This window comes from Nerophis lumbriciformis, linkage group LG27 (assembly GCF_033978685.3).
Source record: "Nerophis lumbriciformis linkage group LG27, RoL_Nlum_v2.1, whole genome shotgun sequence".
In the NCBI taxonomy this organism is placed as follows: domain Eukaryota; kingdom Metazoa; phylum Chordata; class Actinopteri; order Syngnathiformes; family Syngnathidae; genus Nerophis; species Nerophis lumbriciformis.
This window is the reverse complement of record NC_084574.2, coordinates 35,662,426-35,681,899: the sequence shown is the minus strand read 5'-3', so window position 1 is coordinate 35,681,899 and position 19,474 is coordinate 35,662,426. Positions and strand designations below refer to the sequence as shown.

Sequence of the window (19,474 nt, the reverse complement as noted above, 5' to 3'; positions counted from 1 at the left end):
GCCTTCAACTCTTCTGCGTTTTTGGGTCTGGCATTCTGCATCTTCCTTTTCACAATACCCCACAGATTTTCTATGGGGCTAAGGTCAGGGGAGTTGGCGGGCCAATTTAGAACAGAAATACCATGGTCCGTAAACCAGGCACGGGTAGATTTTGCGCTGTGTGCAGGCGCCAAGTCCTGTTGGAACTTGAAATCTCCATCTCCATAGAGCAGGTCAGCAGCAGGAAGCATGAAGTGCTCTAAAACTTGCTGGTAGACGGCTGCGTTGACCCTGGATCTCAGGAAACAGAGTGGACCGACACCAGCAGATGACATGGCACCCCAAACCATCACCCAACCATGCAAATTTTGCATTTCCTTTGGAAATCGAGGTCCCAGAGTCTGGAGGAAGACAGGAGAGGCACAGGATCCACGTTGCCTGAAGTCTAGTGTAAAGTTTCCACCATCAGTGATGGTTTGGGGTGCCATGTCATCTGCTGGTGTCGGTCCACTCTGTTTCCTGAGATCCAGGGTCAACGCAGCCGTCTACCAGCAAGTTTTAGAGCACTTCATGCTTCCTGCTGCTGACCTGCTCTATGGAGATGGAGATTTCAAGTTCCAACAGGACTTGGCGCCTGCACACAGCGCAAAATCTACCCGTGCCTGGTTTACGGACCATGGTATTTCTGTTCTAAATTGGCACGCCAACTCCCCTGACCTTAGCCCCATAGAAAATCTGTGGGGTATTGTGAAAAGGAAGATGCAGAATGCCAGACCCAGAAACGCAGAAGAGTTGAAGGCCACTATCAGAGCAACCTGGGCTCTCATAACACCTGAGCAGTGCCAGAAACTCATCGACTCCATGCCACGCCGCATTAACGCAGTAATTGAGGCAAAAGGAGCTCTAACCAAGTATTGAGTATTGTACATGCTCATATTTTTCATTTTCATACTTTTCAGTTGGCCAACATTTCTAAAAATCCCTTTTTTGTATTAGCCTTAAGTATTATTCAAATTTTGTGACACACGGAATTTTGGATTTTCATTTGTTGCCACTTCAAATCATCAAAATTAAATGAAATAAACATTTGAATGCATCAGTCTGTGTGCAATGAATAAATATAATGTACAAGTTACACCTTTTGAATGCAATTACTGAAATAAATCAAGTTTTTCAAAATATTCTAATTTACTGGCTTTTATCTGTATATTATATATATTATTTATATATATTTATTTATTTATTTATATATGCACCTTATTGCTTTTTTATCCTGCACTACCATGAGCTTATGTAACGAAATTTTGTTCTTATGTGTGCTGTAAAGTTCAAATTTGAATGACAATAAAAAGGAAGTCTAAGTCTAAGTCCAATCATTAATATAAAATTGTTTCCTCAAACACAACCGCGCAGAACATTAAATCTAACAAATAAAAGCATTTTTTGCTATTCAGATTTAATCAACCGAAGAGGTCAGAAGCGACCACAAAGCCCCGCCCTCATGCTGCCGCCCAATCAAAAGCCACCAACTCCTTTAACGCTGATTGGTCGCTGCGCAGCGGTCACGTGTCGTCTGTGCGGCTATTCACGACAGCGTTTACGTACTTTAGTAACTTCCCCCTTGTGTTGCGGCTCCCGTGGACGCTACATGCGTAGTGACATTGACGTAGCACAGGAACTAGTATCCCAGTGAAAGCCTGCTTCACAGAACCGCCAACTCTCCAACATGGTGTTAGAGACGATTTCGAGGATAATAAAAGTGCAGCTGCCGGCGTACCTGAAGAAACTCCCTCTCCCGGAGACAATCGGCGGATTTGCGAGCCTAACAGGTGATTTAACAACAGGACTAATGGAGGGGGCACTCTTCTTAGCACAAGGCGCCTAACCTTCACTCCACTTTGCATACAGACACGTCAAACGAGTCGGTCGCTGTGCATGGAAGTAAACAAGTCAAATACTGCTGACTAATACTCACCTCATGTTGGAAGAATCCCTCAACGAGAATGAATTAAAGCCCATATCGGTGCTTCGTGTTTTGCGGTGTGTATTTTTTTTACAGACAACAAAACAAAATAGTGTAGCGGTTGCTTTAAGGACACAATTCACCACACCTGTTTACTTAACTTTGCCATTATTCGCTGCCATTGTGGACATATTGTTGTTCTTATTTAACATTCATATATGCAGTTAGTGAGTAATTCGGTGCGGCCCCTTTAAGGGACCGTCAAGAGATTTACCCAAAGGTGGGGGTTTGTTGTGGCCGCCATTTTGAGTCGTTGACGTAATAAGATTCTTCTGCTCTTTGGTCGAACAAACGCCGCCAAAGATATTTCAAGTTGTCTTGCTTTCGCGTTACAAGCGCAAAAATATCACCATTTTGTAATCGTTACTTGTGTCCAAAACGATAATACAACGACTTATAGTGATGGGTCCGGCAACACCGATGCATCTGCGCATGCGTCGAGCTCATAGAGCAAAACCCTGTGCCGTTGCGCGTACCGCTTTTAGAAAGTCACGTGACCGATCATGAGCTGTTTTGGTCACGTGACCGATACGCGAACTGTGTCGCACTGACGCCTCCTCTGTGCCCTGTGAGCGTGTCTTTTCTACAGCCGGAGAAATAATAACTAAGAAGAGAAATCGTCTAAAATGTAATACGTAGGAAAACCTTTTTTTTTTTTTTTTTTTTTATAAATGTGTAAAAAATAAAATTAAAAAAATTCCCAGTCCACAATCATCCACAACACGTTCTCTTAGATTTCCATGTAATGATACATGTTCACATTATTTATTGACTGTATCTAAAAAAGATACAAATATATTTTTATTTAAATGAAGATATGAAATAATCCTAAATGAAATACAATGACTTGGTTTATATTATTGTATATACTAGGGCAGGGGTCACCAACGCGGTGCCCGCGGTCACCAGGTAGCCCGTAAGGACCAGATCAGTCACCCGCTGGCCTGTTCTAAAAATAGCTCAAAGAGCAGCACTTACCAGTGAGCTGCCTCTATTTTTTAAATGTCATTTATTTATTAGCAAGCTGGTCTCGCTTTGCTCGACATTTTTAATTCTAAAAGAGACAAAACTCAAATAGAATTTGAAAATCCAAGAAAATATTTTAAAGACTTGGTCTTCACTTGGAATAAGCGGTAGAAAATGGATGGATGGATGGGTCTTCACTTGTTTAAATAAATTCATTTATTTTTGACTTTGCTTCTTATTACTTTTAGAAATACAATTTTAGAGAAAAAAATACAACCTTAAAAATGATTTTAGGATTTTGAAACAAATATACCTTTTTACCTTTTAAATTTCTTCCTCTTCTTTCCTGACAATTTAAATCAATGTTCAAGTAATTTTTTTTATTTTTTTATTGTAAAGAATAATAAATATTTTAGCTTCTGGTTTTTCGACGAAGAATATTTGTGAAATATTTCTTCAAACTTACTATGATTAAAATTCAAAAAAATTATTCTGGCAAATCTAGAAAATCTGTAGAATCAAATTTAAATCTTATTTCAAAGTATTTTGAATTTCTTTTACAATTTTTGTTCTGGAAAATCTAGAAGAAATACTGATTTGTCTTTGTTAAATATTCTAACAAAGTGCAGATTGGATTTTAACCAATTTAAAACATGTCATCAAAATTCTAAAATTTATCTTAATCAGGAAAAATTACTAATGATGTTCCATAAATTATTTTTTTTATTTTTTCAAAAAGATTCAAATTAGCTAGTTTTTCTCTTCTTTTTGTCGGTTGAATTTTGAATTTTAAAGAGTCGAAATTAAAGATAAACTATGTTTCAAAATTTGATTTGATTTTTTTTCGTGTTTTCTCCTCTTTTAAACCGTTCAATTAAGTGTTTTTTTCATCATTTATTCTCTACAAAAAACCTTCCGTAAAAGGAAAAAAAAATGTACGACGGAATGACGGACAGAAATACCCATTTTTTTATATATATAAATGTATTTATTTAGCTATTCTTGTTTAAATCACACTTACGTGTAACTTACAAATGACAATATATTTATTTATTTAAGTGTGTATCAAACTGGTAGCCCTTCGCATTAATCAGTACCCAAGAAGTAGTTTTTGGTTTCAAAAAGGTTGGTGACCCCTGTACTAGGGCAAAAAATCAGTGTCAGTTGAGTCGGTCCATAGGTTGCCTGTAGGGATTTTTAATGTCCAGCAGATGTCAGTATTTAGTGACACAGTATCGACACAGTATCAATACAGTTTTGCAATGTGTCGAAACGCTTCATGACGCCTCATCAACCCATCACTACAGGCTGGTATCGGCCAAATAAACCTAATGTGTCTTGTCGCATTTAAAAAAAAAAAAAAAAGTAGCGACTTTGAAGTTATCTCTAAATCACAAATGGCGTTATTTATATTCAAGTCTGGCTACAAATAGCCAACAATGACATACACTCGCTGTGCTATAATACCACGTGACTCGTTTTTAATTGCCGGTCATTTTTTTCCAGAGTGCCGCTGCGCATGCGCATTACATGCTTACCAGGAGAAAGTAGTTCCCACCCAGGGGCGGAGCTTCAGGGGGGCCGCCACGGCTTGGGCCCGGAGAAGTTTAGATGCACTGCAAATTGGTTGCCACTTGCCAAGATTTATTATTTGTATTTTTAATGTATATATTGTTAGTTTGCAGCTACAGGGAGAGAGAAATGAGAACAGGATACATGGTAAAGCAAAAACAGGCGAATAAGACAATATGCCGAAAGGGACAAGTGGTAGAAAACGGAAGACACCTCCCCTAAAACGTCACATTTTTCACTGCAACAGCTAAAACAATATTCCTCGACATTTCCCTACTTATTTTTAGTCATTAAATGTACATCATAATCTTGATTTTAGCATAAATAATTATATTTTGTCTAAAGATGGTAAAATTGAGGAAATAATTCTAATAGGCTATATTTTGGTTTTCCCCGTACAGAAAGTCGTGTTCAAACTAATTCTGCAACATCCCAAGGATGCTTAATTTAAGAATTGCAAGTTGTATACTGCTTGTTTTCAGAATAAAATACACAGTGACGTGCGGTGAGGTTGATGGCTGGTGAGGCACTGACTTCATCACAGTCAGATTTACAAACATATGAACCCTAAAGAGTATCTTATTCACCATTTGATTGGCAGCAGTTAACGGGTTATGTTTAAAAGCTCATACCAGCATTCTTCCCTGCTTGGCACTCAGCATCAAGGGTTGAATTGGGGGTTAAATCACCAAAAATGATTCCCGGGCGTGCCGCCGCTGCTGCCCACTGCTCCCCTCACCTCCCAGGGGGTGAACAAGGTCAAATGCAGAGGACAAATTTCACCACACCTAGTGTGTGTGTGACTATCATTGGTACTTTAACTTAACTTTAACTTTACACATACAAACTGTAGCACACAAAAAAGCACATTTAATAAAAAAACGTTATTATGGTCTTACCTTTACTTATAAATGCGCCGCTGTTGTGCTGGATCAATGAACCCCCTGATGGGAGTGTTATATCAACTAAAGCCCTCACTTCAACTTTCCACGTGCAAGATTGAATCTATTTAAAAAAGTGTAACCGAGGGTTTATAAATGTGGCCTATACTGTATGAAACTACAAAATAACAAACACGGAGGCTCCAGTTTACACGAGGACCACTTTATTTACCTTCTTTCAAAAACCTCCGCAACGTGACATCACTTCCGCTCTTAGCGCCTTCAAAATAAGAGCTCAAGGCATATACTGTATAACAGCGCATAACAGGAACTTAACATCACAAAGAGGAAAGCCCATGAAAATAGGTTACAAAAGTTATTTAATAAGAAGCCAAAAAGTGCAAAAACAATAATGTTCGTGTTGGAGGAGTTGTGAATTAGGTACACCTGCAGTCTGCAGGTGTACCTAATGTTGTGTCCCTGCAGTCATTCACAACTCCTCCAACATGAACATTATTGTTTTTGCACTTTTTGGCTTCTTATGAAATAACTTTTTTAAATAGATTCAATCTTGCACGTGGAAAGTTTAAGTGTGGGCTTTAGTTGATATAACACTCCCGTCAGGGGTTGCCGTGCATTCTACGGCGGGGGTGCAGGAGGCGAGCCTCAGCCAGTGCGTATTTTGCAGCCGTTTTATGATCGCTCAGCACAAGAAATACGTTACACACATACAGTTGTTGACAAAATACACTGTACATTATATACCTCAGCTAACTAAACTATGGAAATGTACAATATAATTCATATAGCAATACGGTCTCACTGCACAGCAGGCCAGCAGTTAGCCGAGTCCGTCCATGTTGAGGCACTGAGTGACGTGCCTCGACTGGCTGCTGTTCACCGCACCGTCTCTTCTCAGTATTTGAACGGCAAATGTGAAAATTCAGCGATTTTGAATAAAAATAATCTAAAACTGGTGAAGTTAAATGGAAAATAACTTTAATAGTATAATCACTGGATACATTTAACAATTTAATATATATTTTTTTCTTTTTACATTTTTTTTCTTTCCATGATGGCAGGTGAGGAATTTTGCCTATTGTTCACAATCATTATAAGAGACATGATGACAAATGTATATTTGTTTAATGCATTCTAACTTGTAAATAAACGTCAGCTTACAACAGAGCTATTGGGAGGTCATCAATCCAATAAACAAGCAGCCAAAAAAGTGCAAATTAACATTTTGTAACTTGAATATTATCCAGCTATTAGTGATATTATTATTATAAGCGCTAATAGTGACAATTTCAACTAATCAGCTGCTTTCTCGCGTCCCTTCTCATGGAAGTTTATTGTAGATCATAAATCATGCCTCTCACCTGGATAGTAGATGGATGTGTAGGTATTCCGACAAGTTGGTACACTTTGACGGCCAATTTAGTGACGGAAATGGCGAGAACGACACAAAAAGACGCCTTTCTTTTCTTTGTGAGGATTATGAGTCATTCTTCATCTAAATGGGAATGAATATATTGGGCAAACCTGAGGGTTGCAGGTTCGCTCCCCGCCGCTTGACATCCAAAATCGCAGCCGTTGTGTCCTTGGGTAGGACACTTCCCTGCCCCCGGTGCCGCTCACACTGGTGAATGAATGATGAATGAATGATAGGTGGTGGTCGGAGGTGCAAACTGGCAGCCTCGCTTCCGTCATGGTACCCCAGGGAAGCTGTGGCTACAAATGTAGCTTACCACCACCAGGTGTGAATGAATGATGGGTTCCTACTTCTCTGTGAGCACTTTGAGTATCTAATAGAGATGCGCGGTTTGCGGGCACAACCGCGGAGTCCGCGGATTATCCGCGTATCGGGCGGATGACATTTAAAAAAATTAGATTTTATCAGCGGGTCGGGTCGGGTCGGGTCGGGTCGGGTCGGGCGATTGATATAAAAAAAAATTAGATTTTAAATAGATTCAGGCGGGTGGCAGTTAAACCAATTGGTAAATATATATACATAGTTAAATGTTGTTACCCACATACGAAAAACGAGCAGGCACCTGCTGCATATGCCACAACAGAAGAAAAGAAAAGAAAAGAGATGGACACTTTTACGGAGCAGAGAAGGCCCCCGACGCCTCGCCGGGGTCCGGGACCGAGGCCCCTTCCCCCGAGAGGGCCCCACCGGGAGCCGTAGCTGAGGCGATCCGCGAGAAGGGCCCGACGCACGTCCAGGGTCACCACCGCGCCCACCGCACCGACACCCCGCCTCGTCCGCCTTCGCCGCGGCCGGCGTCACGCGCAGCAGGTAAGCAGCTTACCTGCCCGCCACCCCCGTGGCCGGGGGCTCGTAACAGGGGTCACTCCGCCCGCGCAGCTTACCTGCCCGCCACCCCTGTTGCCGGGGGCGCGTAACAGGGGTCACTCCGCGTGCAGTGCGCTCACGAAAGGGGTGGGGCTCACCCTGGTTGATATAGACAGCAGCTAGGACGGTGGCCATGGAAGTTGGAACCCGCTAAGGAGTGTGTAACAACCCACCTGCCGAATCAACTAGCCCTGAAAATGGATGGCGCTGGAGCGTCGGGCCCATATACCCGGCCGTCGCCGGCAGTGAGACGCGCTTGGAGGTGCGCTCAGCGCGGCTCCCATATGATTGCGCACTGGTGTGCGTCTGGGTCGTGACAGCGTGGCACGCGAATGTCTGTGCTGCGTTGGATCAGTCTCCTTTCTTTAACAGGCAAAAGCTTTATAACCTCACTAATGCCTTGCATCGTCTATATTAGATATATAACAACGAGCGGGTGCGGGCGGATGGCGGGCGGATGCAGTTCTGATCAAATGTTAGATCGGGTGGATTGCGGATGGTTGACGACTTTCTGATGCGGTTGCGGATGAAATAATTGCCTATCCGCGCATCTCTAGTATCTAATAATAGAAAAGCGCGATATAACATCTAATCCATTATTATTATTATTATTTACATCCTATTAGTATCTTAATGACCGCAGACACTGTTCAGTAAGTGATGTTTTGTTTATGTTTGTTGTCTCTCATGAAGTCTGCAGTGAGTAACAATCAGAGGTTTTGTTAAAAAAAAAAACGCAAACGTCGGGATGCGTTTTTGAACTCAATGCGCCCCGTGTACATAAAATGATCAAAATAGGTAAATATTAAATGTTAGTATAAATGTTACTACTTTACATATATACTTACATCATGTATATACAACTTTAATGGAGGGGTTTGGATGTTTTTAAGAGGTAAGTAGACTTTTGATCACATTTTTTAAAATAATTACTATGCATTAAAAAAAAACATGTTCTTGTCTTACATAAGCATTGTGAATGATAGGCAACATTCCCCAAAAAGTGCAGTTCTCCTTATTTTTGCCGTTTTACTTGCAGTGATTTCTCCAGATTCTCTGAACCCTTTGATGATATTACGGACCGTAGATGGTGAAATCCCTAAATTCCTTGCAATAGCTGGTTGAGAAATGTTGTTCTTGAACTGTTGGACAATTTGCTCCACCAGTGAAGTTGTCACGTTGTATAAATGGTAAGTAAAAACAGAATATAATGATTTACAAATCATTTTCAATCTATATTCATTTGAATAGACTGCAAAGACAAAATATTTAACGTTCAAACTGGTAAACTTTGTTATTTTTTGCAAATATTAGCTCATTTGGAATTTGATGCCTGCAACATGTTTCAAAAAAGCTGGAACAAGTGGCAAAAAAGACTGAGAAAGTTGAGGAATGCTCATCAAACACTTATTTGGAACATCCCACAGGTGAACAGGCTAATTGGGAACAGGTGGGTGCCATGAATGGGTATAAAAGCAGCTTCCATGAAATGCTCAGTCATTCACAAACAAGGACGTGGCGAGGGTCACCACTTTGTCAACAAATGCCTGAGCAAATTGTTTAAGAACAACATTTCTCAAGCAGCTATTGCAAGGAATTTAGGGATTTCACCATCTACGCTCCGTAATATCATCAAAAGGTTTAAAGAATCTGGAGAAATCACTTCACGTAAGCGGCAAGGCCTCCTGACCTTCGATCGTCAGGTGGTACTGTAATCAAAAAGCGACATCAGTGTGTAAAGGATATCACCACATGTGCTCAGGGACACATCAGAAAACCACTGTCAGTAACTACAGTTTGTCGCTACATCCTGTAAGTGCAAGTTAAAACTCTACTATGCAAAGTGAAAGCCATTTATCAACAACACCCAGAAACGCCGCCGGCTTCGCTGGGCCCAAGCTCATCTAAGATGGACTGATGCAAAGTGGAAAAGTGCTCTGTGGTCTGACAAGGCCACATTTCAAATAGTTTTTGGAAACTTTGGATGTTGTTTTCTACGGACCGAAGAGGAAAAGAACCATCCGGACTGTTATAGGCGCAAAGTTGAAAAGCCAGCATCTGTGATGGTATGGGGGTGTATTAGTGCCCAAGGCATGGGTAACTTACACATCTGTGAAGGCGCCATTAATGCTGAAAGGTACATACAGGTTTTGGAGCAACATATGTTGCCATCCAAGCAACGTTATCATGGACGCCCCTGCTTATTTCAGCATGACAATGCTAAGCCACGTGTTACAACAGCGTGGCTTCATAGTAAAAGGGTGCGGATACTAGACTGGCCTGTCTGTAGTCCAGACATTGAAAATGTGTGGTGCATTATGAAGCCTAAAATACCACAACGGAGACCCCGGACTGTTAAACAACTTAAGCTGTACATCAAGCAAGAATGGGAAAGAATTCCACCTGAGAAGCTTAAAAAAAATCATGTTTTTTTGATTGATTGAAACTTGTATTAGTAGATTGCACAGTATAGTACATATTCCGTACAAATGGTAACACCCGAATACATTTTTCAACTTGTTTAAGTCAGGGTCCACGTAAATCAATTCATGGTGTTGCTGCTATTAAATTCTAAGTTAATGATTATTTGCAAAAAAAAATAAGTTTCTGAGTGTGATCATTAAATATCTTGTCTTTGCAGTCTATCCAATGAATATAAGTTAAAAAGGATTTGCAAATCATTGAATCCTCTTTTTATTTACCATTTACACAACGTGCCAACTTCATACCTGCCAACTACTCCGGTTTTCCCGTAATTCGTACGGTTTTCATCAACCTATTCCGGGTTACGGTTGCAGTGATAAAAAATACGGTTTTTCATTCATTAAAAAAAAAAAAGGGTGAAAACTACGCGAATTGCACCTTGTGCAGACAAGATTTTTCGATCGGACACGGAGGAATTAGCGATGTAAAAGACCACGTTGGGACAAAAAAACACAAGTCTAATGCCGTTGCTAGCGATACAAGTGGAAAACTTTCAACGTTTTTCGTCGCCCAAACAGATTCTTTGGATGTGATAAATGCCGAAGTTTTATTTACGGAGGCAATAATTGAGCATGGATTTCCAATCGCACTGGCTGATCACATGGGACAGTTAAATGTTTGTAATACAACCTTTAAAAATCATTACACGGTGATCGCGGTCCCAAAAATAAACTTTTCTTGCATGATAATGTCCAGAAAAATTCGCTTTATATTACTATAGAGTCCTTTTAACGAATGAGTTTGATGGTTTATCACAAACCTTAAATGAAAGAAGTCCTTTGTTCTCCTGCACCATGCATGCGCTTTGGCCTTGCTTCGTGTTTGGTGCGCAATCCTGTCGGCTGTATTTCACAGCACGACATACTGTTAAAAGTGTTTATACTATTTATGCTTTCAAGTCCAAGTTGAAGAAATCTTGTTAAATGTTGACAGCATAACTACCAAAATACAGAAGTATGTCCTTAATATTTTTGCAGTGCTATTTCTGTTGAAAAGTTCAAATGATTACATTAGAGATGTGATGTGCCACTTTTCAAGTGTCTGATGGCTTAAATTAATTTTCATTAATTTTTCATATTTTGAATTCTTTTGAAAGGCTTACAAAAAAAACTACTTTTGAATTGTAATTCCATGCTATTGACAGGACTATTAATTTTAATGAAGTTAGCTTACCATGTTTACAGTGTGATAATTGTGATAGAAATGTGAATTTTAGGCACAGAATATTTTTTACAATTGAACAAGGCAGTAGATTATACAAGCTTGGACAGAAAGTTAATAATGACACCAATTTTTTTTTTAATGGAATTGTTTAGTACTGTTTTACCATTTGTTTACTGTAAAAAGTGTTTATACTTTCAATGAACAAATTGAAGTCTTGTGAAAGGTTGACAGGATAACTGGCATTAACTGTCAAAATAATTTCAAACTATTGAAGTTAGCTTACAGAATAAACATGTCAATCAACCCATATGATTTTTGCTGTAATATTTTTGTTTTGAAAAGTCACTGTGACTGATAGAAAAGTGATGGTTTTAGCAACATTTTAACCTGTCTGAATGCTAATAATCATTTTGCGTCGGGGGGCGAAGCCCTGAACCCTCCACCAGGACTTTGTCCTGGACCTACCGGGGCCTGCGGCCCTTGGACCCTGGCTACTAGGTTTTTCTGATTTCAAAAGTTGGCAGGTATGCAACTTCACTGGTTTGGGGTTTTGTAGATACCACAAGCCACTTGTTGCTAGGCGGAATTTGTGCCCTAAACTGTGACCCTAAAGCCCAATTTGAAAACACTTGTTGTAGTCCTCTAGGACAGAGGTTGTGTTTCCCACGCAGGAGAGAAAAGACCAATTAATTTTCCAGTTTGTGCCCTCAGTGTCCGAATGGCTGCGGCTGCTCCCTCTCCTGGGCATCTTGGCCCTGCTGGGCTACCTGACCATACGACCCTTCTTCCCCAAGAAGAAGAAGCAGAGAGACAGCCTGATCAACCTCAAGATTCAGAAGGAGAACCCCAAAGTGGTCAACGAGATAGACATCGAGGACCTGAACAGCGCAAATGTTTGCTACTGTCGCTGTTGGCGCTCCAAAACGGTAATTTAGTTAGTTCATTACAACTGTAATTTTTTTCTTTCAAAACACGTTTTTCTTTTGTATGCATTCTAAATCGTAAATAAACGCCAGTAAAAGGCAGCTAACAACAGAGCCAATAAAAGGAGCCGATAAAGCGCTCTAAAATCCTCCGTCTTACAAGTACGTTTCAACATATTTGGACAGTCAGAAATAAAAAAAAACTTTAATCACATCGTTTATTCAGCAACATTCTTTTATAATTTCATAGTTGCTGGGTGACTTAAGGGGCTGATTAAAACAAATTCAATTGATCAATTTAGTGTCAAATAATATGTTTTAATTAATTTTTCACATTATATATTAAAATATGTCTAATGTGATTAAAAACTTTGAAGTAGCTACTGTGGTTAAAAAAAAAAATTGTTTCAATGTAGATGCACTGCACGACTAATGCCCATAAAAAGTGGTAGACGTCTCCTGCTGGTTTGAAAACACAGCAAATTATCACCGGTAGGAACATGATAACATGAATGTGCAGTAAATGAGTGTCTCCCTGGTGATGCCCTGTATAGTAGACGCAGGCCCGGCCCTAACCAATCTGGCGCCCTAGGCAAGATTTTAGGTGGCGCCCCCCCACATCTGCAGTGAAGTGTATATACTCACAAGAAACCGAATAGCTTTGTCTTTGACCTTTTTTTTTTTACTTACAACTATACCTAATATATAAAGGGGTGGAAAAGTGACTATTACCTGCAGGGCAAACATTAGCTAACCAGAAGGCAATAACAATGTAAACAAAAAATACCTGCTTAAAAGATCTACCGGTAATACAAATGTCCCTGAGGAATGTAAGGTGGGAGTACTGTAATTACCTAACGTTACATTATTATTTTCCATAACAATTTAGCCCCCTCCACAATATTAACCCGACGTTAAAACAGAACTAGCTATTTATTGATTAGCAATTGCCGAATCATGTAACATTAGCTTAATGCTAAAAAGCCAGGTTACTATCACATTCTGTAACAGACAAATAATTTCATGTAGGCTAACGTTACCTACCTGCTACCTCTGTCTTTTCTCGTTTCTCCTCCTCTTCTTTTCTCTTATTTCTTCCCTGGGCACCTGACAGTTTTGGCCGTTTTGACATCTTGTGTTGATTTTTTGATGTGGTGACGTCCAAAAAGAGTCATGATACGGGAAGGGAGGGGGCGCACCGTGCGAGGGGGGGGCGTAATGTTGTAACAAATAATATTTCTATTAAATAGGCTTTACTTTGCATTTTAATTAACGTGGGATTATTTTTTGTATTTAGAAATATAGTACCAACTTTTTTTTCTTTTTTTTCTCCAACATTTGTGGCACTGGCGTGGCGCCCCCTGATGGACGGCGCCCTTAGCATTTGCCTATACGGCCTATGCCACGGGCCGGCTCTGAGTACACGCAAAATCATCCTTTAAATAAGGCGGTTTGCACCACTTTAATTGCACCCGCAGTCTTAGTAGATCACACTAATAATAGTACACGCTATTTTAGAATGACGGGCCGTGCGTTTCCCACCGAGGCCTTCGGTGATGTCCGACTTCAATGATTACCTCTCAAAATACCATCATTGATGTCATTGCTGGAGAAATACTATACATGAAAACATTTACGCCCTACTGGGCATTTGTACAAAACGAGTTGTTTTCTGGTGCATTTAAAAATCAATAAACCTGCTTCAGCAATATAAACATATCTTATGTGGTGCTGTCAAAATTAAAATTGCAAAAAACATTTTAATCGTGAAAAAGAATATCTGAACTCACATTTCATCGACAGCTGAGCTAGCTTCCGGGGTTGGCCGAGATGGTCTCACAAGGTGTAGTTTCTCTTTAAATATCCTTCTTGAAAATGGCTTTGCAAATATAGGATAAGATGCTTGATGTACAGCTTAAGTTGTTCAACAGTCCGTGGTCTCCGTTGTGCTATTTTAGGCTTCATAATGCGCCACACATTTTCAATGGGAGACAGGTCTGGACTACAGGCAGGCCAGTCTAGTACCCGCACTCTTTTACTATGAAGCCACGTTGATGTAACACGTGGCTTGGCATTGTCTTGCTGAAATAAGCAGGGGCGTCCATGGCAACGTTGCTTGGATGGCAACATATGTTGCTCCAAAACCTGTATGTACCTTTCAGCATTAATGGTGCCTTCACAGATGTGTAAGTTACCCATGTCTTGGGCACTAATACACCCCCATGCCATCACAGATACTGGCTTTTCAACTTTGCGCCTATAACAATCTTTTCCTCTTTGGTCCGGAGGACACGACGTCCACAGTTTCCAAAAACAATTTGAAATGTGGACTCGTCAAACCACAGAACACTTTTCCACTTTGTATCAGTCCATCTTAGATGAGCTCAGGCCCAGCGAAGCCGACGGCGTTTCTGGGTGTTGTTGATAAACGGCTTTCGCCTTGCATAGGAGAGTTTTAACTTGCACTTACAGATGTAGCGACCAACTGTAGTTACTGACAGTGGGTTTCTGAAGTGTTCCTGAGCCCATGTGGTGATATCCTTTACACACGGATGTCGCTTGTTGATGCAGTACAGCCTGAGGGATCGAAGGTCACGCATGGGCTTAGCTGCTTACGTGCAGTGATTTCTCCAGATTCTCTGAACCCTTTGATGGTATTACGGACCGTAGATGGTGAAATCCCTAAATTCCTTGCAATTGCTGGTTGAGAAAGGTTTTTCTTAAACTGTTCAACAATTTGCTCACGCATTTGTTGACAAAGTGGTAACCATCCTTGTTTGTGAATGACTGAGCATTTCATGGAATCTACTTTTATACCCAATCATGGCACCCACCTGTTCCCAATTTGCCTGTTCACCTGTGGGATGTTCCAAATAAGTGTTTGATGAGCATTCCTCAACTTTATCAGTATTTATTGCCACCTTTCCCAACTTCTTTGTCACGTGTTGCTGGCATCAAATTCTAAAGTTAATGACTATTTGCAAAAAAAAAATGTTTTTATCAGTTTGAACATCAAATATGTTGTCTTTGTAGCATATTCAATTGAATATGTGTTGAAAATGATTTGCAAATCATTGTATTCCGTTTATATTTACATTGTTGCGTTTTGGACCAGTTGTTCCTCCCAGGGAATTCAAGTCACAATTCGCTCCCAAGTTCTTTCCGACACTTAAAGCTGAGTTGAAAAACCACCAGAGACAGAATAGGTATTTTGTTGCATATTCTCAAAGCTTTGCCAATATACATTTTGATTGAGACCAGTCTAACCCTAGAACATTCTATCGCGCCTCCCAAAATGGTCTGTCTTCCCGATCCCACCACCCTCTCTCTCTCGTCCCATCTCTGTAGACAAAACAAATGCTAGTCAAAACACATTCCAAAGAACTCAAGGTTAACACACACAGTATACTTGCTGACAGAGCATCAAGAGAAGAAATGGAAAACACGAGCTGTTTTCAAATACGACAAAGAAATGGAAGAAGTACAACTTAAATTCGGATATATGTACCGTATTTTCCGCACCATAAGGCGCCCTGGGTTAAAAGCCGCGCCTTCAATGAACGGCATATTTCAAAACTTTGTCCACCTATAAGCCGCCCCGTGTTGTAAGCCGCATCTAACTGCGCTAAAGGAATGTCAAAAAACAGTCAAATAGGTCAGTCAAACTTTAATAATATATTAAAAACCAGCGTTCTAACAACTCTGTTCACTCCCAAAATGTACGCAAATGTGCAATCACAAACATACGTATATCAACATGGACGGAGCTGCTGAAAAAAGCCACCCGGCCTCTTCGCGTAAACTTAAACTTACCTTAACCACTCGCTCATCTTTTCTTCATCCATCCCTTCGAGTTAGCTTTTTATGATGACGCCGGCTGGAAAGGTCTCTTTTGGCAAGGTCTTCCTTTTGAATATCACCATGGGTGGAAGTTTCTGGCCATTAGCATGGCAAGCTAGAACCACAGTGAAGGATGACTTCTCATTCCCTGTGGTGCGAATATTCACCGTACGTGCTCCCGTTGTATCCACGGTGCGGTTCACAGGAATATCAGTTGCTGTGAAATAGTAATCCGTGTGCGGATGGAGAGATTGCGTCTTTTCATGAACCGGATCCCTGACGCTTAGTAGGAGCCATTTTGTGGTCTTTACAGATGTAAACACACAAAGGAAATGAAACGTACGGTGATATCCGCGCGCTTTTTCTTCTTCTACGCGGGCGGGTGGTTGCTTACAGTAGAAGAAGAAGCGCTTCCTATTCTATGGGGGCGGGTGCTTACCTTGGCGGTTGCTTGCGTAGAAGAAGAAGCGCTTCCTGTTCTACCGGGAAAAAAGATGGCGGCTGTTTACCGAAGTTGCGAGATCGAAACTTTATGAAAATGAATCTTAATATTTATCCATATATAAAGCGCACCGGGTTAAAAGGCGCACTGTCAGCTTTTGAGAAAATTTGTGGTTTTTAGGTGCGGCTAATAGTGCGGAAAATACGGTAAATATCTGCCTCCGACAACATCTAACACAATTTCCCAACTCATATGGAAACGGGTTTTCCATAACTTTCACCGACTCAGAGGCGATGCAGCAGCTCGTTAGCCGCTGAAACAGTTTGCATTAGCACTTACAATAATCTCACCAATACTCGGTTATTATTCAGATCAGGAAATGTAAATGGAGTATTGTTTTTAAGTTCCCCTTTAAATGGAGCCCAGTGGTCTTGCATGTTGCCACGCAGCCTAATGTGACCTTGTTTCCTCTTTCAGTTTCCTGTTTGTGACAAGTCTCACTTAAAGCACAACGAGCTGACCGGAGACAACGTGGGGCCGCTCATACTCAAGAAGAAGATCCTATAATCATCCTCCTAGTCTTGCCATTTATTGACACTCCCTAGACTTCTTGCCCATGCTGGTGAGAAATGTGCCTTATTGTGTTTGCCCTTCCTTTAGTTCTGATGTGTACAGTATCTCGCAAAAGTGAGTCCACCCAATCACATTTCAAAAAAACCGGTATAAAAAAAGTTGGACCATTTTGTTAAAATTTTATTTGGGAATTTTATTTATTGGAGAATTGCATTGTCATGCTTTTTATATATTGCACACAAATGCTAAGCAGTTTTATGTTTTGCATTTCGTTCCCTTGCTGTACAAAAACGAACCGATCGGTCGCCTTAATGCAGAGTCCTTGCCGTTACATCCCTTATTTTTAAACAAACAACTCATTTATAACAATAGATATGTCCAAAAATGTCACTGGTACTTCTAGTTATAAGCACTATTTTAATACTGAACATCCTTTGCTGTCAACTGTGTTTTTAAACAGCTACTTTAAGGTCCACTAATAATGTTTTCATGACCTTGCCTTTACAGTACACACCAACGCAACAGATTAGAAATACACCAATCAATAAAAAAAAACTGGATGTACCGTATTTTTCGGAGTATAAGTCGCACCTGCCGAAAATGCATAATAAAGAAGGAAAAAAACATATATAAGTCGCACTGGAGTATAAGTCGTATTTTTTGGGGGAAATGTATTTGATAAAAGCCAACACCAAGAATAGACATTTGAAAGGCAATTTAAAATAAATAAAGAATAGTGAACAACAGGCTGAATAAGTGTACGTTATATGAGGCATAAATAACCAACTGGTATGTTAACGTAACATATTATGGTAAGAGTCATTCAAATAACTAGAACATATAGAACATGCTATATGTTTACCAAACAATCTGTCACTCCCGATTAGGGATGTCCCGATCCAGGTTTTTGCACTTCCGATCCGATACCGATACTGACCGATAATGGCCTATCCGAGCATGTATTAAAGTTTAAAGTTATTTAGCCTACTTAGTTGTCAGAATCCTGTTGAAAAGGGTTTTAGTACTCTTGATAACAACTAGCCAGCTGAATTAGGGGAGTTTGAATAATACACAATGGTTGGTAACAAGAAACTGACCTGTTTATTCAAGGATAAACACAAAATAGACACAATTATACATGACAAACAGAAATGGCATCATTGAACTAGGGCTGGGCGATATGGCCTTTTTTTAATATTGCGATATTTTAAGGCCATATTGCGATACACAATATATATCTCGATATTTTGCCTCAGCCTTGAATGAACACTTGATGCATATAATCACAGCAGTATGATGATTCTATGTGTTTTGATTGATTGATTGAGACTTTTATTAGTAGGTTGCACAGTGAAGTACATATTCCGTACAATTGACCACTAAATGGTAACACCCCAATAAGTTTTTCAACTTGTTTAAGTCGGGGTCCACTTAAATGGATTCATGATACAGATATATACTATCAGATATATACTATCATCATAATACAGTCATCACACAAGATAATCACATTGAATTATTTACATTATTTATAATCCAGGGTGTGCAGGGTAAGTGTCAAAAAGACAGCCAAAAGAGTTTGATATGAGAATAAATCTAAAGTTAAAATATAGGGTAGAAATGCACCCATTTGCAGGAAATGTAGTCTTGATTTTCAAAATGTTCTTTCAAGGCTTGCATGTCTACATCAAAACATTCTTCTTCATACTGCATTAATATAAGCTACTTTTAAACTTTCATGCAGAGAAGGAAATCACAACTAAAAAAATCACTAATTTTTTCGTACGGTGTTAAACTGGAAATGTTTGCCTCGGCATTTTGATGGTGTGGACGTGTGGCACCGAATGGAGATAAGCGTCTCGACAGACGTATATTTGAACAATGATGACGAAAACTGTTTTCTCTGTCTTGTCCGTGTGTCGAAAATTGTTATGCGCTTAATTTTTTTATTTGATTTTGTGCGTGGCTAATAATTGCTATGCGCAGAGGACGTTTAAACAGTGCGCAATTGCACAAGCGCGCACCTTAGAGGGAGCGTTGGTCACACGGCTGCGCTAGCATCACAGCTAACGTTAGCCATGCTGCTACCTCTCTGCTCGGGGAGGACGTATACGTATGTGACGTATGACGTGACAGTATGTGACGTGTGTAAGAAGGTGCACTTGCTGTCTGTGAGAGGGAGACACAGGAAAGAGTGAGAAGAGCCTGTCGTGTAATGCCAGCAGCTAAAAGCAACTGCGTGAGAATCCACAGACCTGTGGATGT

General features: G+C 40.2%; 1 protein-coding gene across 1 annotated transcript; it reads left to right on the top strand.

The window, feature by feature from the left end:
- The first annotated feature begins 1,622 nt into the window (after positions 1-1,622).
- cisd2 (CDGSH iron sulfur domain 2) lies at positions 1,623-17,930 on the top strand. The gene is made up of 3 exons (XM_061988027.2): positions 1,623-1,808; positions 12,143-12,357; positions 17,114-17,930. The coding sequence occupies exons 1-3, from the start codon at positions 1,706-1,708 to the stop codon at positions 17,201-17,203; spliced, it is 408 nt and encodes a 135-aa protein (XP_061844011.1). The 5' UTR covers positions 1,623-1,705; the 3' UTR covers positions 17,204-17,930.
- Positions 17,931-19,474: the final 1,544 nt, after the last annotated feature.